A 25,115-nucleotide genomic window follows, 5' to 3' on the forward strand; every position below is an offset into this window, starting at 1 on the left:
TATGAGATACTTTGTCAGTTTTGCTCACAATTTTTTAAATAGGCACAAATGAGATTGCATAGTTGCGGAATTTCGATTTCACATTTTGTGGTAGGTGTGATCAAACTGGCACTTGTAGCATACTATGTATCTGGTTCTGAGCCCGAGTAATGTTTATGGAGCCCGCACCTTACAAGAACTTGGATGCCAAGCCCATAAGTCCAGAAGTTCCTGAAGAAGAACCGCCACCCTGGCTCTTCATGTAGTACTTCAGTGCCATTTCACCAGCTTGCATGACTGCAGACTCTTTGCTAGAGCCACCTGATACCTTGCCTTGTGAAGACTTTTGGTCGAAGAGCTGTATGGCGCCATGGTTAACAATTAAACGGTTGCGATGATTGATGTATGTACTGACCTTGCTGGCTTCACCCATAGCCAACCCGATGAAAGCACTCTGGCTGTTGCCCGACTATCACTTCATGTTAGGTCCCAGTTTTTACACACTCCAACCGTGTTCTTTGGGGGATCGTACCTGCGAGTTTCCACTGCTGCCACCGGAGAACATCTTAAGAGCTTGCATAGCTGCCGCCGATCCCAGACTACGGTCATCGGCGTCATTATCGTCACCATCTCCGTACATTCGCTGGTGCTGCTTAACGGAATCTAGAGGCAAGAATTGTATTAGCTCCACTGTGGGATTGGGCCTTGGGAGAACCAGGCGAAGGTGGTCCCGATCAACGTGCGTACCTTCTTCGTCCACATCTTCTTGAGCCAAGCGGCCCTTGTTCTGGCCCAAAGATCCAAGGATGCTGGAGAACAGACTGCTGTCGCCAGAGTTGCCAGCGTGTTGGCTGGCATGTTGGGCAGCACCGCTGAAATCGTCATCGTCTCGTCCGTGGCCGCCTGCTGGGTAAGATCCACCGTGGGTCACTGCTGACAAAACGAACCGTCAATATTTGAGTCAAACAAGAAACGGTCGTTCGGGGGTATTGAAGATAGGCACATACTGTTGCCACCGCTTGGGTAGTCTGATATCACAACCACGAGTTAGCATGATCGTAATGTTGTATCACAAAAGGTGCTGGTATGATTAGACCGTACCTTCGCGTCTCTCACCCTGGCGATCATCGTAGTCTAGGTTTAGGAACAGAAGTTAGCACCGGGGGCTCAGCGTTAGACGGCTGCTACGGGGGTCAAGTAGAGTTGTTTTCTGGAGCATACCATCGCGTCTCTCGCTTCGACGACCGTCATAACCTCCCTGGCGGTTGTCGGAACCTTGGCGGTCGTCATATTCTAGGACCAGATACACAGATTAGCATCGCAGCACCATGCTGAAGCGGGAATTGAATCAAGGGGCACGGCGGGGTATGAGCTGTGCATACCATCGCGTCTTTCGCCGCGGCTGTCGTCGCCATCATTTCTGCCGAAGAAGGACATTTTGTGTTGTTCTTGAGATAACTGTACTTAATACGGGAAGATTTTTGGCTTTTGAAATTGATAAAAGTTGCAAAGCACAAGTGTACATATGTAGTCTAGGTAAATAGTATAATGATAAGTGAATCAAAGAGGCAACCAGCTCAGCTTGGCACAAATTGGGCCCCCTGCCATGGCATGACGTCTGCGGGGCAGTTGGTCTGTGTGAAACTGAATTCGTCGAGGCCGTGCATCAGAGCTGAGGAGAAGGAGAGGCTTTCCTGTTGGCTTAGCTGGGGATAATCAACATTGTTTGTCAATGATATACGTTCTATTGAAACACCGAATAAGTATTAGATGTCCTGCTCGATGACTGATTGGTGCTGTATGACTCGCAGGGAGCCTTGTCACTACATACCTATGCACTCCCAAGACTCTCCCAAGCTGTCAAGTTAATATGGAGCAGCACTCTTTTATACCTGTGGGTCCTCGCTTGTCTGCAGCGCCAAGAATGAAAGCATGCATTGAGTCCGGAACGGCTGGGTTATAATCACATTTTACATTGTGGAAGAAAGCAAAAACAAAACCATGCTACCACAAGCTGGGTATTGTGTTTCTCGTCGTAGCCGACGTCATTCGCTGCATATATAAGTCGTTCAAGGGAACATCATCAAATCATACTCGTTTGCATTGTGCAAAGTCAGCTCCGCTGTTGCTAGCTGCAGGCTGCCAACCACCGTATCAGTACACGAACCGGGCATATAGGCTACCATGGGTCAGATCATATACGATTAGGCTGATACTTAGCAGCCGCCGTCGTTATGCTCTCTTCGGCAGCGACTACGCGTTTGTATGACAATTCTGTAGTGGATGGATGACATTTCTGGTGTGAATCAGATATTTAACTGTTGCCTCGCTGATTGCCTGCCGAAACAGCATGCTGACAGGGCCGTATTGCGACTGTGGTCTTACGGCTCGTCCGCTCGCGGCCGCATCCGAAATCGCTTGCCTCGCAGCATTCGTATCACCACCCTTGAACAGCGATGAGTCACTGAAGTGAACGTGGCTGGGTTGTAAACACCAGCTACCAATTAGGAAGGTGCTGACTGAGTTACCGTACTCCTTTTAAATATAAGTCTGTAAGGCGTTGCAAAGAGCTTGGCGATTGATTATTCCCACAGCTGTTGCGCTCACAACAGCGCGTCTCTGAGAATTGCTTCTTCTTCTTCTTTCTTTACTAGCTTGCCTACTTACCGCGTTCAGGATCTCATTAAGAGTGCCTCGAAATCTCAAACTTCGGCCAAAATGGCAATGGAATCGATGTCAGCCGCGTTTGCGGGTGCCTTCAAATCTAAACGACTCGTTTACCGGAGCATGGAAGACACAGACGCAGATAGAGACTGGCTATGGAAGAACCTTTGGAACAATCCAGTCAGTGTGGGCTTGGCTAATCTTGGGACATTCGTGCCACCCTCGCAGAAGAATTTTAAGAAGGATTGGGAGCAGATTACAACTAAGGCACTAGTAGCTGTCTTCATTTGCCGTAAGCAATGTTCGGGATCGTTTACGGCCCACTATTGCATGTCTAAGGAGCCGTCGGAGGCAGCTGTCTCTTTGTGACAGTTTCATAATATTCCCGAAAACCCCCGACCCATCATAAAGAAGCAATTACTAACTCTGAATTGCTGTAGTGCCACCCCCGGAGAAGGAGGAGGTTGCGGAGTCTGAAGAAACCGACAAGGACAAGGGAAAAGATAAGAAAGCCGACGCAGGCACGATCATTGGCATGATTTGCCTCTCAAAATATGCTGTGGATGCTTTTAAAAGACGTACTGGAATTGGCCTACAGATTGCAGACGAATACCAAAACAAGGGATATGGAAGAGAGGCTATAAATTGGGCACTCGACTGGTCTTTTACGTTCGGCGATATGAACAAGGTAGAAATCGGTACTGCGTCGTACAATGATAGGGCAGCAGCATTGTACGAGAGTATAGGGTTCAAGCGCGAGGGTGTCAAGCGGCAAGCATTTTTCATGAACAGAAAGTATTGGGATATCATTGACTTTGGAATGCTCGTGCACGAATGGGAGGAGTTGAGGGGGCTGAAGGCAGAGACCAATGATGTTCCTCTTCGGTAAAGATAACTTGAAGTCGGGTTTTGACGGATGGAAGTAAAACTTATGTATCAGCTCTTGAGGGTTCTCTGCACAGTTGGCCTTGTGCATTCATCATACACGTCGAGCTTTCTGGTTGCATCTCAGTACAACAAATGTGTATTTTGTTCAAGGTAAATGATAACGACAGAGAATTATGACCACTATACAACCAACAGTCCTGCAAAAGTGTAAGCAGCATAAGAGTACGCACAGTGCAAGACTTAAATACTACAGTAATGCTCTACAATTTACCACCGGACCCCTGGACGGCGACTATACTGCTGATTCTTGGCCTAGCTGCTTTAGGTGGGAAGGTAGGGATGACCAAGACACAAAGGATCGGGAATTCGCAGAGGCATTCAACCTCGCACAGAAAAGCCTCGCAAAAAGCTTTAGGCTCTCACCATTCCAGGCCTTACATAATCCCTCTTCGTTTCGTCGGTCATGCAAAAAGGCCCATCAATTCGTGGAAAGATACATCGAGCAACGAGAGAGACAACGGAGAACTGAGAACCACGATGATGGTCCGTCTTGGTTGCTTGACCGGACAGCCTATGGCTCGAAATCCAAGATACAAATTCGCGACCAACTTCTGAATGTGCTGTTGGCTGGTCGAGATACCACAGCCTGTTGCCTATCCAGGACTCTGTATGTTGTCTTCTCGCATTCACTTGTGTCGCACCAACAATATGAGGCCGCCTGATTGTTTGCCACCCGCAGTGAATGAACCGTATAAGCAGCGAAATTTCAGGCGCAATGGAAGAGTCGCCGTACGCGACAAGGGAGCAAACCAGAAAGATGGCATTCCTAGCATGCGTGATCAACGAATGTCAGTACCACTTTCGTTGTGACGTATGAGCTTCTGCTGACAGTGAGTTACTAGCTCTCCGCTTGTACCCTCCTGTGTCACTCAATAACCACGGAGATGTTGTGACTACCGTTCTTCCGATAGATGGTGGCTCCAACGTAGATAGGCTAATATTCGCCACGAAGAGTGAACTTGTGGTTTTTCGTCAGCATGTGAACTCGAGAAAGAAGGCTATATACGGCCAAGATGCAGACAATTTCTGCCTGAGAGGTGAGAAACAGGAGAACTAGACAAGATTGGATGGTCATATTTGATAAGTTTTCTATACCGCCGCCGGCGACACTGCCGGCTATTTCGACATAGAAGTCTTGCGAGTACTAACATAACACTGTCATGGCGAAGACTTTACGCTTCTGGAGATGTCGATATCAAACACGATGGTCTGTCTCTTTCAGAGCATTCCGACCATCAAAATGCCACAGGAAGAGAGAAACGATCTTCCTGGAACAGAAACGCAACGGTTGAGCTAAGTGTTGTCGAGTGCAGACGGTTGCAGGATTTCCATAGGTTGAATCATAGACACTGGATGAGAGACGCGTCAATGTTATACACACGAGCATCGTGGTCAGATTTTGAAGTGTCCATAATGCGCCAGGCGTTGGAACAGACAATGATACCCAGGCCCAAATTCATACCGTGAGGAAGCGGGGATAACCATAATAGACAACCCGACTCGTGACTATCCTGCAAACAGAGCTTTATGATACAAGGCTCTACAAATTTGGCAGCCCCTCAACATAAACTGGCATCTCAAAGGTTAACGTGGGTCACTGGAAAAACACAATTTTGAGTTTGTCTCAACTATAAGAAAAGCACTTACACCATCTGCATCACACCCCTCTCTCCTTATTTGAGCACGTGGCACCTGAGAATGCAGCAAAACCCTTCTAAGAAAGCTCGTTAGTCCGCAGAGTCAGGCATTGCACGTCATGTATGTTCGTTTAGCGGCTGGAAAATACTATGACCTCCGCGACCACAGTAGGCAAAGCAAGCTTCTAATCGGATACCTATGCTTGGAGATTGCGTACATGAATAGTTGAGATACTAGACGTAAATCACTGTACCGTCTGCTGTATTTGGTGTATTGTGAACAGAGTGCGCCACGGGCTGGCTCTAACCATCTGCCTAAACTCTAGTCGCATAACTGTAGGCAGATCATAAACTTGATGGAAAGGCTGCCAAGCCTCTTGTTGCATCTATAGAAGCTCAAAGAATGTTAGCCAGTCCGCGGTGTGCTCCTTTGCTCAAAATTACTGTGTACAAAAATTCCATTCTGGGCAACCCCCTGTCCCGCAGGACCGCCAACTGCCACGTTCGTGAGACTGATTTCGTCCTCCTCCCTAGTCAGTCGCATTTTCATGAATCCCCGCGAGCGTGTGCTCTTTTGCCCGAAGGGTACACGGCCGGCACTTTGTATGCTTGAAGATTTAGGCCCGCCCTGGCTATTGCTGCTATGGTATGATGTGACTTTTGCCCGAATATGACGCCACAACGGTTTCAAGCTTGGTAAACATGCCGACAAGATCCCGATTGATGGTTCGACCGACGACCAAATGAACACGGGGCCCATGTGCCAAGTTACATCGACGGCCTTCATGAAGTCGGCCAAGGCGGTGATACGCACCAAGCTAGCCACACAAACACTGCCAAACTCGGTATTAGTGGCTCCCACCAAAGCAAGTAGCTGAAGGACTCACAAGCTGCCCAAAAGGAAGATGCCACAAATTCCCAGCTTCTTATTTGGAGTCATGTTCAGGGCTAGAATCTTGGGAATTGGGATTACTAAGACAATAATATCAATCAACATGTTGATGATGCCAAGCGCGAGGAAGAACGTATTTATATCGATGCAGGTTCCTGAAGAACCAACGAATCGGCTCCAGAAATGAGACACTGGTTTGCAACAACTCGCCATGGTAAGCCAAATAATCAGAGGATAACTGGCGGTAAAAACAGCGCCGGTCGTCAAGCTAATTCGCCAAACCTTGCCTTCAAACCCAAATATTCGACGGTAGAAAAGGAGAATCGAGACCTTCGTGGTAGCCACAGCGGCTGCGTAGATATAGGTGTAGCTGTATAGAATCTATAGGACAGATAGTCAGCGTATACCATAGCAGACCTAGTATTCCAGCTCTTCGTATACCTTCATCATAGTGACAAAGTCATCCATTTTGGTAGCCCAGATATGTCTTCCTGCAGCAAAATTACCGCCTAGCATCAAGGTCAGCGTGTACTGTAGTCGGCGATGCGAGTGGGATTTATTTGTCCTACCAGCTATACTCAATCCGCCCGTACCAAATCCTAACATCTGCATCATGATTAGTTTTGTTGTGCTACATGTCAAGTGGTACATACCAAAGCTACAATTATGGCATAATCATCAGCTTTCAGCCCCGACTTCTGAACAATCCGGGCTGCTAAACGTAGCGCAACACCGACGGTAGCGATAACCAGAAGCACAACTACTGATACATCGTGTCCGAATCTTTGGTTTTCGTTGAGATTGATGCCGTCTGGCGGTGGTCCAAATACAGCAAGAATGAGAGGATCAACATCCATAACTGATAGTGTTTGAACGAAAAGCCAAAAATGGCGTCCATTCAAAGGCAATAAACATGAGATGAAAGAGAAAGGAGGAACCTTGACATAACCGAATAATGGTATACAGTGCTTACACGCAACGCCTTCTAGCATCCAAGATCTCTCGAAAAATGATATTCAGAAGAAAAATAAAACCTTTGTAGATCGACGTAAGGGGTATCGTCAGGGCTCAGGCAAGTTGCTCCCAACCCGCGGCGACCTGCTAGAGAATGACAAAGTGAGGTACCAGACAAGGTATCGGTCAGCTTCCAACAGCAACATGATTATGGTAATTTAGTGAATGTGCGACGTGTGATGGATCGATCGTACGAACAGCTAGCCACGCCTCGTACGCAACGAAACGGATTCATGGGTATTCTGCAGATCCAGGGATTGTGAGAACGTACCAAACGCGGGTAAAATCGCTCATGCAACCAGTAAAATACATCACACCGATAAACATTTCTGATTGGCTGACGGGAAATCCGGATCATGCAACATAGATGCAATGATAAGCCAATAAGACAGGGTTGTTCGGCAATAAACCCATTATGTATCATGAAGCGGCACCCACTTTGAAATTCTGTCCGCAGAACCAGATTCTCGGGCCGCTGTCGTGGAACCATCTTAAAGTATGGTTTAAAAACGATACCTGCTAAATCTTCACGTACTTTCTTGCAAACCACGGGTATTGGACTTCTCTTTGCAGAATGCTATTAGTCTCAGTTGGCCCGTTTTGTATTATGAAAGAGTTTGATTTGGTAGGATAATCATATTGTGTCGCGCTCATTTCCGTTTCTGCATTCATACTAGTACAGGAAGATAATGTAACGTCTTGGTATGTAAGGAGTTGTGCTCGCTTACCGTTTCTGTATCCTCTAGGATGCTTACAGACCCTGGGCATAATCGACAACCTGTCCACCAGACACGGGAATATGTGGGGTTTGCAATGCATTTACGGATCCGTACTCATGTGCATGTGATGATCTCTATCAGACTCTCCTATTAACCGCGACGCAATGGGCCGGCGCGATTGAGGCAAGGGTGCGGCGTGATGGAGGCAAGAGCGTAGCCCGGATTCTTAATGGGCCACTTTCTTTCATGGCTCGCACTGAATACTAATGTCTTTTCGAGAAGTCTCTTGCATATTGTTGACAGATAAGTAAGTCATTAGCGAAGGACACCATGGGCTCTGTTACTCCTCTCGAAATTCCTCCTTTGACACCACTGGAGAGAGTTGGACCTAAAGGCTATCTGCAATATGTTTTCCCCTTCGAACTTCCAGAAAATTACGAGCTGGAGGAAATTGCACAAATCCTGAAGGAAGGATACAATGCTGCGAGTCAGCAATTGCCTGTTCTTGCGTGCGAAGCTGTACCGGATCCCACTCACAAGCAAGCCGGTGTAATGAAATTACAGGAGATCAGTGACAGCGAGGTTGAGGCTATTGTTGTCAAAGATCTTCGAGCACCTGGAGCATTTCCCATGAGTTATGCGGAATTAAAAGCGAAGTCATTCCCTGTTTCAGCCTTCGAGACTGACGTTGTGATGCGACGGACTGTTTGGGCTTCCCCAGGCGATCGTCTTCGCGTATCCCAGGTCCAGGCAAACTTTATTCAAGGCGGAGTCGTTCTCGGATGGTCCATCCTTCACATGTTTGGCGACGGGACAACGTTTCAAGTATGGACACAAGTTTGGGCTGAAGAGTGCCGCCGCGCTCAAGGCTTGGCTATCGAAAAGCCTATCAAACTGCCTGAGGCCATTTTTAAGGACCGAGAGCGAGTTATGAAGCCCTCCGGCGAGAGCACTGGACTTCTGGAAAATCATCCAGAGTACACGCTGATTCCCTTCACCCCTCAAGGAGCGCCCCCCAAGATGCTTGCGAAAAACCATCGTGGACAGGTCTTCTACTTTTCCCGACAAGCACTCATAGATTTGAAGGAAGAAGCATCGCCCACCAAGGCAACGCAGCCTTCGGATCAATCCTGGATTTCTACAAACGACGCCCTTTCCGCGTTACTTTGGCGAACTGTCATGTCTGTGCAATATCCCATTGACACACTTGAGGGTGATCCGACGTCCGTGTTCAATATTGCCATCGACGGTCGACTAAGAACCAGCCCTCCCATTCACCCCCAAACACTTGGCTGTTTCTTGGAGTATGTCGCTGTGGCAGCAAACATTCGCAAGATGTTGACCAGCTATTCGCTTGCTGATATTGCAATCAGAGTCCGTGAAGCGGTCGGGCGTGCGAAGGAGGGTTTCACCGATGACGTGATAACATTGATTGACAAACATGTTGAGGATGTCGACAGACTTGTGCCGACGGCTTTCTTGGACGTACCAGGCTTCAACTGTGTTCAGACGTCATGGATCAACTTCGCTTTGTACGACATAGAATGGGGTCAGCTGGGGAAAATTCAAGCTGTGCGCTCGCCAAGCGTTGGTGTTATCAATGGTTTGCAAGTTATTTTCCCCGTGCTTCCGGATGGTGGTCTTGAGGTCCTCGTCGGTGTTGAAGATAGCTGCATTGATAGATTACTACATGAGCCCTTGTGGAACAAGTTCGCAAAGGCACGATGAGTGTGGTCTCGCCACTGTTGTAAACAGAAAACTCATCAAAATACATAACTGCCACGACAATTCATGCCTGAAGTCTCCTGGAAACCTCTAGAATGATTGTACACTACAGCAATTCTAGATACCAGAGTCCTCCTGTTCCGCCATGATCTTCCGTGAAAGATTATACGAACGCCACTCCTCGCAAACCCTGTGGGTTTCCTTTAGGTCGCCAAGGTAGTGAGGCATATCCTTCGGGCGAATCAAGACTTGAAGGGCAAGACCTGAGCTCGCATGCCATGCGATGTGGCAGTGTAATAACCATGCGCCAGGATTATCTGGCTTGAAGGCAATAGCCAGAAATCCTCCGCCGGGTAGCATGGCGACGTCGCGGCGAGGTGGGTTGTCATAGCGGAACTGCTTGGGGCTTGTGGTCTCATTCCACGTTTGGTTGGATTGTGCCAATATAACGAAATCGCTGCCGTGTAAGTGAATCGGATGTGCACTTTGACGAATTTAGTGACTAATGGAGTATAGAGATAAGCAGTAGTGGAACTTACACGGCGAGCCGACTGCTATCAAGGACAAGGTACACGAAACCATGGTCATATTCCTCTAATAATTATGGTCAGCGTGAGGAATCTAGTTAAACGACTTATTCTGAGGATACCTTCGACAACGATGTAGTTAGGATCATCGAGAGCGCCTTGGACATCAAGAATTGTTGGCTTGCTGAAATCAATCCAAAGAGGGTGCTCTGCCAATGTCCAATGCACGTATGGGAAACCCGGGGGCCCGAGGAGCGTATTTGGTGTATTTTCTACCTGTGCAAAGAACGTGTCTTTTGTAACATTGTTTTGTGGGTGACGATCTATTCGCCACTCTAGTTTAGGATTCAGGAGATCGGTATGGACATCCTCACAAGACGCATTTCGTCGCGGGTCCATTATGCTGGTTGGGCATGTCGTGCTCGCACTATTTTGGTTAGATACTATATATTTTCTTTCTTCATGCCAGGCAATAAGTCATTTGCAAGAGAAAGCTCTCGCTGCAACTCAGATGGTGAAATAATATGAACATTGATTGAATGGGTGTGCTCATCGAGACTTCAAGAACGTACCTGTTGTATCTCGCGATGGCAGTGGCATTATCTGTTCCGCCATCTACGAAATTGCTGCAAATTTTTGCACTAAAACATTCGCAGTCCGTATTAGTTATTCATTCGGGATAGGTCGAAGGGTCCCCGGAAATGTTTTGACAGACAATATCTGGTCTGTAGATATGCTTACAAGGGTAGAAAACGACTTTGAAAATTGCTTACGGCACTGTTCGTATCCAGTAGTCGGTATTGGCCTCGGCTTTAGCCTCTATAATTACCGTATATCTTTGTCCTAGTGGAGGCATTTAGGATTAGCCAGGAAAAGGAATTGGATAGTCTCTGTGTCATACCAATTCCAATGAACAAGGAATCAACTTCGAATGGCTCGACAGCTACCAAGTCATTCGCGACCACCGTCATGGTATGGTCGTCAATGGAGAACTTGAAACTTGTAGATGCAGCCCCGTTGATGAGCTTGAGGAGATGTTTCTTGCCGGGCGTGAAACATGCTTGATAGTAAGATCCATCGGTCGCATTCTGAAAATGCCCCTTACCATTGACAACGATGCTATCGGTCGCTGGAGGGACTCCGCGCATTTCGTTCTCATATACTATGTACGATGTATTGTGGATCCAGTCCGAGATGAGCATCGGTCCGAGGTCTATATCCCAATTTGCACTGGTTGGCCCATGGATGATGAGCGGACTAGCCACACCATCTGGATACTACAACAAAATGTTAGCAGGTGATACCTTCATTGTAATATAGAGATTCATGCCTGGAGCGAGTAATGACTATGATACCCTATAAGAACGTTAATATCCACATAACACCACAATAAATCTCCGAATATCTTACAGGTATGCCCGTATTGTGTTGCCGTGAAGTTGTAAGTGAAGTGGTCCTCGTAGGATATGGGACACTGAGTAATCCCGTTGACTCCATCCATCTCATTCGAGTTCAGTTGGCGAATACCGTGCCAGTGAACAGTAGTTCCATTATCCGCAACCTTGTTGGTGACATGAATTACTAATTGGTCCCCCCAACATGCCTCAATCGTGGGGCCTGGATATGATCCATTGAAGTAGGTACCAAGAATCTTCTGTATTCCATCAGGTTTGACCTAAAGGAGTTAGTGGATTTGAGGGAGAAAGTCCCGAAAGAGTACTTCACTGTTTCATTTGTCGTTACTTCCAGCCAGTACTACGAGCAATCAGTATTAATACGAACAGGCGCGAAAAATACTGACCTCTCTGAGTATACCTGGCGGAACTTGGTCGAGATTTTCGTCTACGACAGTATTAATATTTGTTGTATACTATGGGATAATTTAGATACGTACAATCTGTCAAGATATCGTACTGAGAGAAGACGGGATTCACAGCATTTGGGTCTCGGATCCAGCAATCCCTGGAGGTCCCCGTATTGCAGAACTCCCAACCCTTCTTCTCAAGCTTTGGGTAACTGCACTTGAAAGGTTGTGGTGAAACACATTGGGCACTTGGACAGCTGCCTTCCACAGTCTCCGGCAAAAGCTCAGATGGTAGAAATAGAGGTCTCTGGATATCGTCTCTAGCTGGAAAGTCAGTGAATGAGGCAAGTTGAGTAATTTGCAAGACGAAGTCTAAACACTTTCTAAGCCAACCCATCTTGCAAGCGTCTTCGACTGTCACAGCTTTTGTTAAGAGGAAGCTCGTAAGTATGCTCACGGCTTTGGCCGCTACATACTTATACTTTTTGGTTACTCAGACGTACCACTTCCACTGATGATATCTGACGGCAACATGTCATTTAAAAAGCTATACTAGTAGTCCAGACAGAGTCGTCCGAGTGATTTGCAGTCCTTGCTGACCATCCCCCCCTTTTTCAGCATCATGGGACTCGGCTTTACAAAACAAAGTTCTCCTTTTGATTGGGCTGTTGTAATCACAACACTAGTCTAAATTAGTTGCTCGTCAGACATCAGCAACACCGAGATGGTATGGCATGCCAAAGCGTCCAGGAGCCAATGCCTGTAATCAAACGGTCAGGCCAGGTATTACAGCTCCTTGCATCTAATCAAAGGTTAAAACTTCTGATTGACAACTTATTCTTGAACGCATACGGCAATGTTCATGGTTGAGCCATCGGCTTGGCCTCGGTGAAATTCTGCAACCATTATTGTCAGCAATGGCTCACAGAACTGGGAACTAGTTGCGAGTTTTTAGGACTAGATACATGGATTATATCATCACAGACACTTTAGGGACAATGTAACAGGGGTTGAATCCTTGTAGATGCAAGAAATAGGGCTGATCCGAACAAAGTAGTACAGACAAAGGGCTGACGGCAGCATGCAACTCCACAGAGTAAGCTAAAGTTTTTCCACCGAAGCCGTTTTTATTGGCTACAAAGCTTGCAGAAGTCCTATTGAAAAGTGACGTGGCAGACTACCCACATGGAATTTGCTTCCCGTGATTTTGAGTTGGCGCTCGGAAGTATGCCTACATACGAGTTTGTAGGGGCTGACCGAACTCGACCCTGGTATACTCGTGTACTAGGCTCTCGGTACGACTCACCTCACTAGAATGTTTATTTCCTTTGTTGTAATAATGTTATGACTCCGTCAAGCGGCACAAAGGCCCTGGTAAAGCTCCTCTGGGTCGCACCCATGTAGACTACAATATCCTCGCTGCTAATCGTCATACATGGTCACGACTTTGATTATTATGACACAATAAGAAGAAAAAATACTCAGTAAATGCCGAGCTATGCATCAACGATCTATCCAATTTATATCATCTATTCATTTGTTTGTTGGGTTAGGGCTGCTTTTCGGAGTTTTCAACAAAGGTTTGTAAGTTTCGAATTATATTACATATAATGATTTGAACAGAGTATAAAACTCTATTTACGTGAGTAGAATATCATGCTGTATATAGCTATTGATCAAGTTTCAAATTTCAGAAACCATCGCCGACAATGCGGCGATCTTGGCTTCGATACTGTCGGTCTTGTTCAACTGATCCAACTCACCTATCCTTGGAGCCATTGGTTGGTGGACATGATGCAACCAAAATGTACCCATTCTCAGCATCCATGCTGTACACCTCCGTGAACAATACGAACGGTCTTCGACAAAGGTGGTTTGATTACGCGTGGGTCCATATGAGCACTACATTGGGCATTTGCAGGACTGTACCTTCCCACCTCAATGTAATAGTGCTCTCGGCCCCAGTCAAGGACACGTTCCAAACCATTAGCAATAACATAAGCCCATCGGCGTTGCGCCTCCTCCCAATTTTCCTAAAGATGTGCAACCTGTGCCAGACTACATTTGACATCAAAGTGGCGGATTTGTTCGTCATATCATGCTGATCCGCTCTCTTCGATGCGTTTGAAGCGAGCGCTGACTCTGGAGAACTCTTTCTCTGCTGCTTCGAAGTTCTCTGCATTATGCTCACCCTACTGAGTTAGGGTCATCCCATGGATGATTTCTAGCCAGACTATGTCACCATCTTTGGCATTCTTACGTGCCTCCGATGTCACATAACCACGTTCAAACATGCGACTATAGATTGCCCGCGGTAACACATAAGCCGAGATATCGCAAGCTCGGGCATGTTCTGTCAGCTCAACCTTTTCCTCGAAGCTCACGCCGTTAGCTGCGAGGTCAGCTAAAATCTCCACGGCGTCATTGGTGAGTTGTAGTTTGAGTATAAGCTGCCCCAAATCGCCAATAGTCCCAGCCTTCCTCTCGACTTCCTCTCGACTTCCTCTCCCGACATAGACTTCGCAAAACTCCTTCAATCCATTATAAGCCTCTTTGAACTGACCAAAGTCCTTGGTGAGTTTTCCGCACATTCGAACTCCTCAACCTTTGACGCAACGCTCCAAGGTGGAGGGTTAATCTGGACTTTGGAGTTAAAGCCGCAATGAAATCGGCTCGTCTTTCCTAACACGGTCTTGGGGTTGAATCTGATTCAGACGTTCAGTACTCAACAGTCAAAGCTCGCAGAGTACCGACTTCCGCGTTATCCCTACTAGTCCAAACCTGACGATCGCCTTCTTTTTCTAGCACCTCTGAAAATTTGTCTGCAGCCGCACAACCCTCATAACGCTTACCTTGCTTGTAGTACTCGAGAGGAAGTAATTTCGCAGACAAACGCGCTCGTAAGAAAACGCTGTTATAGTCTTTCAGTAGAGCCTCCACAAGGCTGAGCAGTTGTTTATCCATCTCATCATCGTCTCCACTCATACCAACTACTTCAGCCATCACATTGCGGAAATGGTTGAAACGAAGACCCCAGAAATTTTGGAGCGACTTGAGAAGAGAATCAGTCTAAATACCGATTCCTTGTAATCTTCATAAGCATTGATGCACTTGATACGTCATTTGTCACTTCAGGGGGATCCTGTTAATTGTATTAGTTCGGTATTTCTCAGTCCACATTCAAAGAATCACTAACGACTTCTCCAAACCGGCTTCCAACACCGGATGAGTATGAGCTACTAAGGTTAATGCCGGGCAGATATCGGTCACTACATCCTCCTGCGATGTTGTTCCTAGAAGCTGCCAATGGGCAATCTCCTTTGATTTGCTACTTTTTGAAACTCTTCCGCTATGGCAAATCTAGTCTACCAATCAGTAAAATATTGCAATACTACAGACAAAAGAACTCACAATTTAGGAGATCTTTGTTTGAGTGTTTCCACCAATTTCTGTGGCGTTCCGGTTACGTTGGTGAAGCGAATGATCTTGTCGGCTACATCGGCCATTGCACTCCCACAATGTAATTTCGCCAACAGACCAGGAAATGTGCCTCAATGCAAAGAACATTGTTGCTAATCAATAGCGCCTATGATAGGTTAGCTCAAGTTCATCGGAATAGAAGAATGCGTTCATAACAATTTTTTTCAATGCCAAACCTCTTAAAGAAGGGATAATGAAGATAAGAGGACGATTGCGTTGCTGTGAATGATGAATAACTGCAGAAAGTACCGTTTTTGAGCGTCAAGGTAATACACCTCAGTTGTCGCACGCACTCTTTCGAGTTCATGAAGAAGTTTCCAAGCTGCGTCTTCAACGTCCAGATCCAACTGGGTACCATACTGGCCGGCAGCGTAACCGAATGTCATCACGTTGGGTTGGGCCGCTACGGGAGGCCATCATGAGTAAGAGGTCTTGCGGTCAGCAGAAGCCACTGTCTGTAGTCCAAAATTTTGTAAAGGTGCCCGGTGAGGTTGTAATAGTAAGAATGCTAGCAGTAGGTATGAAGTATTCTATATCGCTTCGGTATCGTCTCCTTGACTATATATACTGAGCTTTATACCGGCAATCTCAATACGGCACACCTGCGATAAATCCTATGTGGTATATATACCCGTCCGACACCAATACCTTTGCCTTAAATCTCCAATACTTTTACGGTGGTTGCCTACTCATTTCCCCAGTGACAGAGGAGGATGCAACAGATGTCAGTATCTACCTGCCTCATGATGTCTCTTATGAGTTGGACACAGGAAAAGTCATTCTTGGAAGAGGAGAGTTCGTGCATCTCAAGGATGTGCTATTTGATCGCATACCCATCCACATCCGCGGAAATTGTGTGGTACCTTTACGGGTAGAAGCGGTGAACACAACCACGGAGCTACGCAAACAAAAAACAAAAGGGGGTTGAATTACTCGTTGCATCTGGATTAGACGGAACAGCATCTTGGTCCCTTTATGTTGATGATGGTGAATCCTTAGACAGTGGGCCCTACAAGGTTGGTGTCAGATTTCACTATTCAGGAGATGGCCTGAAGATATTGCCCATGGATGATTACAACGTGACAAAAAAGGCTTTGCCGTCGCGAATGATACAAGCTGGTATTCGTATTGCAGAAGTCAGTGTCCTCGGGTACGACAGACAGCTATCAGGTTGAGGACGAATACAGGACTGTTAAAGACACTGTAAACACTCGGCATCGGTGTCTCTAGGTTAGCGTGTTCCGGGGTCAATCAGATCAGTTTGGCAGCATTCTCGCAATACGGAAACGCCGTTGCCAAAAACGTTTGGAAGAATGCGACAATGATTGTTCGACCATAGAATACGTAAGATCTAGGTGATAGACAATAAGGTATAATGTTATATCTATCATTGCTTCCTTCTACTATACTGTAAGGCTATGGGTACATGTAAAAGAGGCTTCAGCATAGATGTTTTTGATTGGTTCAAAAACAAGTATAGACATCTAGCTCCCGCTACTCATTTCGGCGCCGAGCACATGGAGAAAGGCCTAGCGCTTTGCATTCCCTCGGCCTCGGCGTCTGTTCAAGAGCCGCCACTGCAGACCCCTTACCTTATAGCCCAATTAACAAAACAAGTTCCCGTCTATTTGATACACTGGGATGGCCTCTCCTTGTCATGTTGGTGCTCTCAGGTGCCATCATTTCGCTCCTGTCGGTCTTTAAATTTGCCTACGCAGTTGCGAAGGTCTTTCAGCTTATCGCCGCTTCATTATTCAGACCGTGCTGTCTATTTAATCTACTTGTATTCTTGCATTCATGGTACAAACCCAAACTGCCTAATTGCTTGGCCGTCTTGTTTAATAACTTCCAACGCCTCGTCTTTGGTCCCCCTCCTTGTTCCTTGCATGCTAGCTAGAGACACATGCCATTTTCTTTTTAGATCTTCCTCCACCTTGTCCATAATCAACCAAACATGCCCGATACCAATACGCAGCCGCACACGGCCGTCCTCGGCATAAATAACGAGCCGGCTGTAGACCCCAATGACTCGAGCTCAGATGGAACCGCCTTCGGACAGAAACCTGAGCGTGATGCGGAACAGGGTCTTGATGAACCAGCTTCATATCCCGGGAGTGATGCGCCTGATGGCGGCATTGTCGCATGGCTTGTTGTTCTTGGGGCATGGTGCACTTCTTTTTGCAGCTTCGGTTGGATCAATAGTATGCCTCATCCCACTGTCCAGTCACATCTTTGTGAGATCAAGTTGGATATGACACTCACCATTTACAGGCGTGGGTGTGTTCCAAGAGTACTATCAAGGCGACTTGCTCAGTAACTACTCGGCTAGCACCATTTCATGGATTCCTTCCTTGCAGATTTTCTTCATGATGGCATTGGTATTTCCATCTTTATCATCCAGTTTCCCTGCACAAAATCACTAACCTGTTCAAGGGCCCTGTTGTTGGTGTAATTTATGATCATTACGGCCCGCGCTGGCTCATATTTATTGGTAGTCTGTTCCACGTATTCGGATTAATGATGGCTTCGCTCTCAACACAGTACTACGAGGTTCTTCTTGCTCAAGGCGTATGCTCGGCCATTGGCGTCTCTGCAATCTTTCAACCTGCTCTGAACACCATTCACGGATGGTTCAACACTAATCGCGGCGCCGCTTTCGGTATTCTGTCCACCGGTTCCTCTCTGGGTGGCGTTATCTTCCCCATCATGGTGTCCCGCCTGCTTCGCGAAGTTGGTTACGCTTGGGCCATGCGCATCTGCGCCTTCCTAATCCTCGGCCTGCTCATCATCGCCAACCTCACTGTCCGCGCGTACCACCCTCCTAGTCCTAGAAAGGTCTCGACTAGCCAGATCATTCAGCCTTTCCGAGAGCCCGAGTTCGTCCTTGTGACGGCGGGCTTTTTCTTCTTTACCTATGGCATCTTCGTGCCCATCAACTACCTCCCCGTACAGGCCATTGCCGCCGGCATGAACGCCGATCTCGCGCAGTACATACTGTCCATCCTCAACGCGGCCTCCTTATTCGGCCGCATATTTTCCGGAATTATGGGCGATAAGATTGGGCGCTACAACATCTTCGTGGTCGTATGTTATCTGACCGGCATCTGGGTCCTGGCCCTCTGGATCCCCGGAAGCGACGACGGGGCGCTGATCGCGTTCGCTGTGCTGTTCGGCTTCTGCTCCGGCGCGTACGTCTCGCTCATCGCGCCTCTTGTAGCCCAGATCTCCTCGCCCCAGGAGATCGGTTTCCGCACGGGACTCGTCTTCTTTGTCTCGTCCATAGGCGGCTTGACCACCAATCCCATCAACGGTGCCATCCTGGACCATGGCTGGACGGGCATCAAGATATTCTCCGGCGTATTTTGTTTGGTCGGTACGACGTTTGTCCTGGCGGCCCGCATCAATCGGACTGGTTGGAAGCTGTTTGTTATATTCTAAGCAGACTGGGACTATACGTGACGAGTTTTGCATATTGGTTTCATTGAAAGTTCCATGTTACTTTGCATGCATTTCTAATCTCATTTAGCCACTACTTCAAAGCATATAGACAAGTTCTACGGGAAAACAATACACAGGCACTCACTCAGATAGACATATATTTGCTGCTTTTAAAGCAGAAGGCGTATGCGTAGTATTATTTAGTTTGGCAATAGTATCAGGAGAAGCACTCCTCGTATCAATGAATGTCTTTAGACTTGGCGATTCTCGACTGACCAGATTCTGTGTGTGCCTTTTTCCAGTGCGCCAAGCAGTCTGGCCCCATCATGGGATATGAACCATGGCCGCACAATTCTTCTCAAACTCGTTCTCCCGTAGTGGAAACGCCAGCGATCGTTTGGGAGTCTATTCGAGGGCGAATTGTACACCTAAGAGGCATGGGAGCGCCCGAGGGTCAAGGAGACCATGAATAGACAATAATCCACCTATGATGCAAACGTGAAAGAACCTACGGTAAATAATCTGTAAAGTCATGACTGACCAAGTCGAAGTCCTGTATCAACATATCCCAATCCGGAAGAGGTTGGATATCACTGTTCCAATCCATGCCTTCGCCGCTGACTCCATGTGCGGAATCGAGTCCGTTGACGTTTGTCTCATCAGCTGCAAGATACGCTGTCGCTTGCTCTGCCTCGCCAACACCATTTGCTTTGAGCCTTATCGCTGTCGCCTTCGCCTTCAACGCCTGTAGTACCGGCCACTTCGATCCAATTCCCAGCCCCAGTTGCTGTGTCTGTACTTGATCGAACGTGGTATTCACTGCGGCCCAGGCCCTCTCTACACTCGGTCCCTCTGGCCGCACGCACAAATGCCAGAGAATATACAATAGCATGTGATATTGAGGAAATGAGTGGATACACCACCGATGATACGGCATGGTAAGCTCGTCCAGCCTTATTTTGAGGCTGTCTTCGATGAAATCTACCGCCTCCGCCAGATCGACCTCCGTCGCGAGATTCTTACGTGCGCCGGGCTCCTGCAGGGTGCGCCATTGATGTTTCGTTACGATATCGAGCTTGCGCATCAGCAAGGAGGATACGTTCAACACCACTCGTTGCTGCGGGATGACAGGATTGCATGCCTGCAAGTATTGGCCGATGCGCTCCTTCACGGGCTCGATAAAACCCAATCGTGCCTCTTCAGTATGTGGTCCGGGAGACGATGCGGCTATGTTTGAAAGCTGTGCCCAGGCGCGCATGTGTTCAATGCCGGCGAGAGGGAAAACCATACGCGTAAAGCCTTTCCGTTCAGGCGGAAGCTCGTCCATCTCGGGATACAAGTCGTCATCGTGAATATTTAGAGGTAGCCTGGCATCAGACAAGGGACTAAGGCCAGTTGTGGTCTGAATTCCGTAATCTTCTGATGCTCGTCCATCTCGACTAAGGAAATGCCACCAGAGACGTCGACGCATCTCCGATTCAAAGGGCGAAAGACCGAGCTTCTGTCCATCTCTATGCAGCCCAATCGACTGGGAAATTCGAATAGCCAGGCCGTTCAGTGCCCAGATGCCCCGTCCAGGGTTGTTCACACGCAGTGCCACCTGTACGAGATGTGAGCCAACGTGCGATTTGCTTATCTGGAGGAAAACAAGGGATAGTAAAAACCTACTAAATATATAGACAACGCCTTCAACAAGGTCACCGTTGGATTGTCAAGAAAATCGGCGCGTGCAAGCGACTGTTCAAATCCCAGCTTGAATCGCTTTAGGCTGGAGATTTTGTCTTCGGAGAGGGTGCTTTGAACCTCGTTCTCATCCACGGCCAGTACAGAGATGCAGTACACAGCGTAACACAGCGCCAAGACCTCGGCAGATGCTGCTTCGGGATTATCTATGGCCGTATACACGAGGATCTCATCTGTGGGTATGTGTAAGACCTTGATGGTCATGTCGATATAGTCTACGAAAATCTTCCACAATTGCATGGCCACCTGCTTGGGAGGGTGGAAAGCAGAGATGGGCTGATCAAAGCACGGACTAGATAAAATCCCCATTGGATTAAACGGCGAAGGCATGGTCGGCTGCGAAGCCTCGCTCCTCGGCGTTGTGAGCACTGATTGGATATCATTTTCCTAAGCCGACGAGTTAGAACACTATCTCCAACGCTGCACGAAGGAAGGCCTAGAAGAGGGCAGTGGTATACCTCATCAATGACGCGTGAGATCAGGACCTCATTGAAGTAATACTGGTTTGATGAACCTTTGTGTACAAGGATCTCCTCACCAGAACTCTTCTCTGTCCTATGCAGGGGGGCTGTTATAGCCCGCTTAGACAGCACCGATCTCGAAGCAAGTGGCCCTGCAAAGCGCCCCTCTGACATTGGTGTAGAGGTAGCAGCATCGGTGGCGGCAGCGCTTACTTCGCCGGAGACGGCGACGAGAGTTTTCTCCAGGTCGGAGATACGGCTGGCCACATCGGCGATGGTAGTCTTGCGAACGCGGCGCGTCGGCGGGACCGGAAGTGGATAAAAGCATGTGTGGCCACCTCTGATACACTGCGCACATGGCTCCTGTTTATCGCAACGGATTTTACGGCGATGACACAAGCTACAAGAGCGCTTCACCTGACTTCGCCGTCGCTGTGTGTGGGGCGCAGGTTCCTGGCTGGGCTGCGTCTCAGTATCCGCACCGGAGGCGGAGGTGTCAGAGGGGCCGCAATCTGTAGCTACACCGAGTTCGGAATTCATCTTGTTAGATATTCCGTGACATCTGGCGTGTTCGCAGTGTGAAAGCTTCACTAGACCATCTCAGATATGGATGTAGGTTATGCAACAGCATTCTTGCATTTGATGCCGAAAACCTTCGGCACCGGCTACGAATGTAGAGCCGACACCGAGCGCGGTCTTATAATAGTGGGGCGCATCATGGGGCGCTTTCTAATGTAAAATAGGTAAGATGCGAGTCTACGTGCTATAGACAGTTGAACGCACTTTCATTCATAATAATCTATTTCATTCGATGAGTTATGATATTTATAACGTGCAGAAAGTTTGGGATGAAAGTAAAACAGGTCATAGTTACAGGAGGGATATTGCAACGTATGTCCGAAAAGGGGAAAGATGACTGCGTGGTCATGTTCGTTTTATAGCTTCCGCCGTCATTGTACCTTTTGCGGCTATGAAGCTTTGAAGATTTCTGGTTAACCGGTAGGGGGTTAAAGAGATTAATGCCGTCTAGAAATTTCCTTATAGACAATGACTATCTGATTGAAGTAATATAGTAGTAAAAAGAACATATAATTGGTATCTCTGAAAACAGCCTGAAATAAGACATCCTGAACGCCGCCCAATGCTACAAATGCCTATTGGTCGCTTGCCCCATCTCGTGCGGATTTCTTCTTGGTGGGGGGGTTTTTTCTTTCTTTTTTTTTTTCTTTTTTTTCTTAAAGCAAGTAGATCCACCCCGACCAAAATGTGCTTCCCGCATATCACCATTTTGCCCTCCCTTCGGACCTCAAAAGTGCTCGTGCGTATTGCATCCTCTCAGTGCCAATGCTGATGATGAGGGCTATGGTGGCCATGATGTGCATGGGGCCCCGGTCCACCGTGCATACCATGGGGTGGCACGAAGGCATTGTTGCCAGGTACTCCCATGGGCGGAATGCGGTGGATCAGTGGCCCGTCTTCATGATAAGCTGGAGGCGGCGGAATGTCACGGGACCCGCCACCTGGAGTCAACGCAGATGGGTGAGAGTGGTGGGCAGGTCCACCGAATCCAGGAGTCATAACCGGTGGATGTTGGTGATGGCGGTGACCACCGCTACCGCTGTGGTGTCTGTGATGACCATGGTGTTTTAGCGGTGGTGATGGCGAGCGTCTGAACTCCGAGGGTGGCGGAGGCGGAGGCGGAGATAACGGCATGTTGCCGGCATTGTTATCCGGGATACGGTGAATCAACGGGACATGGTCATGGACTCCGCGAGAATGGGGTGGAGAGCGGGAGTGAGACCGGGGACGGTGATGGTGATGGTGATGGTGATCATGTCGCATGGGCTGCGGCGGCGGAGATGGATGCCTCGGTGGAGAAGGGGGATAATGGTAAACCGAGCCATGGTGTTGTGGGTAGTGATAGTGACCGTGGAACTGTTCGGGCCCGGGACCTTGGTAGAAAGGCTCCTCCTGGTGATGATCGCGTCCAAACATTGTAAATTTTCTGTATCACACTCAAGAGCTGCTAAGGAAAACCATACACAGACCTACCTGAAGGCGTTCAAGGCCACTGTTCATTATATACTTACATCCAAATAGAGGCGCAATCGGTATTGCGGCAGGGCGCATACGTTTGGTTCCCAGCTGAATTACGACGATAAGCCCACAAGTCTCCACAACTGCCGCGTGTGCTGCCAGGCTATGCCGACCAGCCCGGGCCGAGACTGCTGTACGACTCAGTAAACTTACTTACTACTATGGTAAATGTGCACTAAAACAGCTAGCCAGCAATTTCAATTTTAGTGGACAGTGACACGCAAACCTGCGCAACTGCGCTTGTCTGCGCCCAAAAAGTGAGGCACAGTTGAATGACGTCGATCTAAATTTCCGGAGAAGCGACTATCGAGAAGTGGTTGCGTACGGGCGACACGTCAGGAGTCGCCGGCAATCGCTTCTGACAAACAACACAACTATGTCTTGCATGCGCTTCCTTGACTGCGAAAGGAGCGAACCTTCGCGCTTACTATAAATCCGAATACATCTGCTAACACTACAATGTTCACGAATTATAGTTGTGTTCAAATAGTAAATGGTATCGTTCTAGGTATCATATCAAGCAGGCACGGTGGTTTTCCCATTTACATTCGAAAGGTATTATGATTATGAAATACACTGGAATTTTTTGTCAATCATGAAATTCTTTGAGGCATAATTATTCATAATAGATGTGCATCATCGGTTATCGGCGTTGTGGTGTATGACCAATTTCGGAAGAGTATGTCGTAATATACTACGCTGGCCTGATCCTCTAATAATTGTTAGACAAAGAGTATTAGTTTTACCTACACTTTCCGCACTTCGTCGGATGTCACTTGTCCCATATCTAACCCTCCTTATGATCAAGCTCAACGAGCATGTAAGTATGGGATGCCACATCTAAGCCCATAAGCACCTGGCGAATCGTCACGTCACGTTCGATCAATCGGGCCAGCTCCCGCACAAGGTGCATCACGCTCTTGAGGTATGGATTCAGGACCACGAACTCACCTTCCCAGCGTGGAGAGCTAGGCGTCATGACGATATGGGAGTTGCTATCGAATGCCTTGCCCTGCTTCTCGTACTCCAAGAACATCGCGAGCGACGAATTGTCGTTTGCCGTCATCCCGACGAAGCCCACGTACTGGAGTGTCTTGGGGTTGCGGTGCGCCGCGGTGTAGCTGTCGAGCAGCAACTCGTGCAGGCGCATCTCGGTCTGACGGCCGGTGGGGCTTTCCGGGTCCAGCAGGCAAGCGAACCTGGTGATGATGGCCCCGTCCTCGACGGCGTAGAAGATTAAGGGACCCCACGGCTTTGGTGACGGGACCAAGTAGATTTCCCTCCAGTCACGGTCTTGCCCGAGGAAGGGATTCAAGCAGTCGAAATCTTCAAGGGGCGTGAAAAGATCTCTCGTCAGTCCGTATTCCTGCAGCGTAGAGTGGTAGTTCACTTGCCACCTTGTGAGCCCGAAGTCGGCGATGGTGCGGGGCTGCTGCATTGTGGAGTTGGATGCTGAGATATTGATATTGTGATGATGATATTTGGGATATTGTGGTTTATGGTTCCAGCTTTCGAGTCTATTTGCTGCGTCGGGTTTGCTACCTATATAGACCAAAACAGCACCAATCTCGCACACAATGGAATTGCGTGTGTGAAAGAGCGTCCCACCACGCAAAAACAAAACCTTTTTGTCCATCTTTGTCCACAGGTTATTGTTAACCACTTCTCAAAGGGGACATCAAGAATCAAGTGGCAGCCATCCGTGTGCCGAGCCATTAAAACCCACGGCAAAGATGCCAAGATCTATCATTGGCAGTCTCCTTGTATTCAAACAACAGCGTACATATCCCTGGACACCCAGCTGGAGAAGATAATATACAAGTCGAATTATTGAGATAGTGTTTCATATGATAATCAAAGGTTATCGGCAATTGCTCATAATACAATAGTCTATTGACATCAATAATCAGCTGACAGGAGATGATCTGTCTTGTCTGAGTAGTCTCTGTGGTCTGTCTTTGTCTATAACCCTGAACCCGCTACTCCA

At 47.9% G+C, this 25,115-nt stretch overlaps 11 protein-coding genes across 11 annotated transcripts; 4 read left to right on the top strand and 7 right to left on the bottom strand.

Moving 5' to 3' along the window:
* Positions 1-62: 62 nt before the first annotated feature.
* Positions 63-1,817, bottom strand: BKA67DRAFT_556387 (uncharacterized protein). Its single transcript, XM_046102154.1, has 8 exons — positions 1,362-1,817; positions 1,201-1,272; positions 1,081-1,113; positions 987-1,007; positions 727-909; positions 512-642; positions 395-448; positions 63-337 (listed from the first exon to the last, which is right to left on the bottom strand). Exons 1-8 carry the CDS (start codon positions 1,414-1,416, stop codon positions 170-172), a joined length of 717 nt encoding a protein of 238 aa, XP_045962028.1. The 5' UTR covers positions 1,417-1,817; the 3' UTR covers positions 63-169.
* An 880-nt stretch (positions 1,818-2,697) lies between these two features.
* On the top strand, positions 2,698-3,532 carry BKA67DRAFT_656037 (acyl-CoA N-acyltransferase; the record flags this gene model as incomplete). Its single annotated transcript, XM_046106870.1, has 2 exons — positions 2,698-2,935; positions 3,084-3,532. 2 exons carry the CDS (start codon positions 2,698-2,700, stop codon positions 3,530-3,532), a joined length of 687 nt encoding a protein of 228 aa, XP_045962029.1.
* A 774-nt stretch (positions 3,533-4,306) lies between these two features.
* BKA67DRAFT_656038 (uncharacterized protein) lies at positions 4,307-4,648 on the top strand (the record flags this gene model as incomplete). Its single annotated transcript, XM_046106871.1, has 2 exons — positions 4,307-4,379; positions 4,434-4,648. The coding sequence occupies 2 exons, from the start codon at positions 4,307-4,309 to the stop codon at positions 4,646-4,648; spliced, it is 288 nt and encodes a 95-aa protein (XP_045962030.1).
* A 534-nt stretch (positions 4,649-5,182) lies between these two features.
* Positions 5,183-7,494, bottom strand: BKA67DRAFT_556406 (uncharacterized protein). Its single transcript, XM_046102155.1, has 5 exons — positions 6,774-7,494; positions 6,690-6,726; positions 6,562-6,629; positions 6,116-6,501; positions 5,183-6,061 (listed from the first exon to the last, which is right to left on the bottom strand). The coding sequence occupies exons 1-5, from the start codon at positions 7,110-7,112 to the stop codon at positions 5,635-5,637; spliced, it is 1,257 nt and encodes a 418-aa protein (XP_045962031.1). The 5' UTR covers positions 7,113-7,494; the 3' UTR covers positions 5,183-5,634.
* A 196-nt stretch (positions 7,495-7,690) lies between these two features.
* Positions 7,691-9,594, top strand: BKA67DRAFT_556408 (transferase family-domain-containing protein). The gene has a single exon (XM_046102156.1). It carries the CDS (start codon positions 8,184-8,186, stop codon positions 9,579-9,581), a length of 1,398 nt encoding a protein of 465 aa, XP_045962032.1. The 5' UTR covers positions 7,691-8,183; the 3' UTR covers positions 9,582-9,594.
* Positions 9,595-9,695: 101 nt separating this feature from the next.
* Positions 9,696-12,306, bottom strand: BKA67DRAFT_689051 (Cupredoxin; the record flags this gene model as incomplete). The annotated part of the gene is made up of 10 exons (XM_046109085.1): positions 9,696-10,062; positions 10,118-10,172; positions 10,228-10,532; positions 10,678-10,731; positions 10,879-10,948; positions 11,007-11,375; positions 11,516-11,780; positions 11,831-11,860; positions 11,907-11,947; positions 12,000-12,306. 10 exons carry the CDS (start codon positions 12,304-12,306, stop codon positions 9,696-9,698), a joined length of 1,863 nt encoding a protein of 620 aa, XP_045962033.1.
* Positions 12,307-14,101: 1,795 nt separating this feature from the next.
* On the bottom strand, positions 14,102-14,500 carry BKA67DRAFT_656042 (uncharacterized protein; the record flags this gene model as incomplete). Its single annotated transcript, XM_046106872.1, has 1 exon — positions 14,102-14,500. One exon carries the CDS (start codon positions 14,498-14,500, stop codon positions 14,102-14,104), a length of 399 nt encoding a protein of 132 aa, XP_045962034.1.
* Positions 14,501-17,191: 2,691 nt separating this feature from the next.
* BKA67DRAFT_635383 (major facilitator superfamily transporter) lies at positions 17,192-18,827 on the top strand (the record flags this gene model as incomplete). Its single annotated transcript, XM_046105654.1, has 3 exons — positions 17,192-17,590; positions 17,661-17,767; positions 17,823-18,827. The coding sequence occupies exons 1-3, from the start codon at positions 17,344-17,346 to the stop codon at positions 18,825-18,827; spliced, it is 1,359 nt and encodes a 452-aa protein (XP_045962035.1). The 5' UTR covers positions 17,192-17,343.
* Positions 18,828-19,335: 508 nt separating this feature from the next.
* BKA67DRAFT_656044 (fungal-specific transcription factor) lies at positions 19,336-21,571 on the bottom strand (the record flags this gene model as incomplete). Its single annotated transcript, XM_046106873.1, has 3 exons — positions 19,336-20,427; positions 20,496-20,957; positions 21,029-21,571. The coding sequence occupies 3 exons, from the start codon at positions 21,569-21,571 to the stop codon at positions 19,336-19,338; spliced, it is 2,097 nt and encodes a 698-aa protein (XP_045962036.1).
* A 795-nt stretch (positions 21,572-22,366) lies between these two features.
* Positions 22,367-23,026, bottom strand: BKA67DRAFT_656045 (uncharacterized protein; the record flags this gene model as incomplete). Its single annotated transcript, XM_046106874.1, has 1 exon — positions 22,367-23,026. The coding sequence occupies one exon, from the start codon at positions 23,024-23,026 to the stop codon at positions 22,367-22,369; it is 660 nt and encodes a 219-aa protein (XP_045962037.1).
* A 432-nt stretch (positions 23,027-23,458) lies between these two features.
* Positions 23,459-24,967, bottom strand: BKA67DRAFT_556413 (uncharacterized protein). The gene has a single exon (XM_046102157.1). It carries the CDS (start codon positions 24,762-24,764, stop codon positions 23,916-23,918), a length of 849 nt encoding a protein of 282 aa, XP_045962038.1. The 5' UTR covers positions 24,765-24,967; the 3' UTR covers positions 23,459-23,915.
* Positions 24,968-25,115: the final 148 nt, after the last annotated feature.

This window comes from Truncatella angustata (assembly GCF_020726525.1).
Source record: "Truncatella angustata strain MPI-SDFR-AT-0073 chromosome Unknown BKA67scaffold_2, whole genome shotgun sequence".
NCBI lineage: Eukaryota > Fungi > Ascomycota > Sordariomycetes > Amphisphaeriales > Sporocadaceae > Truncatella > Truncatella angustata.

Coding starts and splice junctions, on each gene's coding strand:
- BKA67DRAFT_556408 (XM_046102156.1), top strand. CDS start 8,184: ATGGGCTCTGTTACTCCTCTCGAAATTCCTCCTTTGACACCACTGGAG.
- BKA67DRAFT_556406 (XM_046102155.1), bottom strand. CDS start 7,112: ATGCTAGAAGGCGTTGCGTGTAAGCACTGTATACCATTATTCGGTTAT. Junction 6,630..6,689: donor GGGCGGATTGAGTATAGCTG/GTAGGACAAATA, acceptor CCTTGATGCTAG/GCGGTAATTTTGCTGCAGGA. Junction 6,062..6,115: donor ATCTTCCTTTTGGGCAGCTT/GTGAGTCCTTCA, acceptor CGAGTTTGGCAG/TGTTTGTGTGGCTAGCTTGG.
- BKA67DRAFT_556413 (XM_046102157.1), bottom strand. CDS start 24,764: ATGGACAAAAAGGTTTTGTTTTTGCGTGGTGGGACGCTCTTTCACACA.
- BKA67DRAFT_556387 (XM_046102154.1), bottom strand. CDS start 1,416: ATGTCCTTCTTCGGCAGAAATGATGGCGACGACAGCCGCGGCGAAAGA. Junction 1,008..1,080: donor CCAGGGTGAGAGACGCGAAG/GTACGGTCTAAT, acceptor TTGTGATATCAG/ACTACCCAAGCGGTGGCAAC. Junction 910..986: donor CTACCCAAGCGGTGGCAACA/GTATGTGCCTAT, acceptor TTTTGTCAGCAG/TGACCCACGGTGGATCTTAC.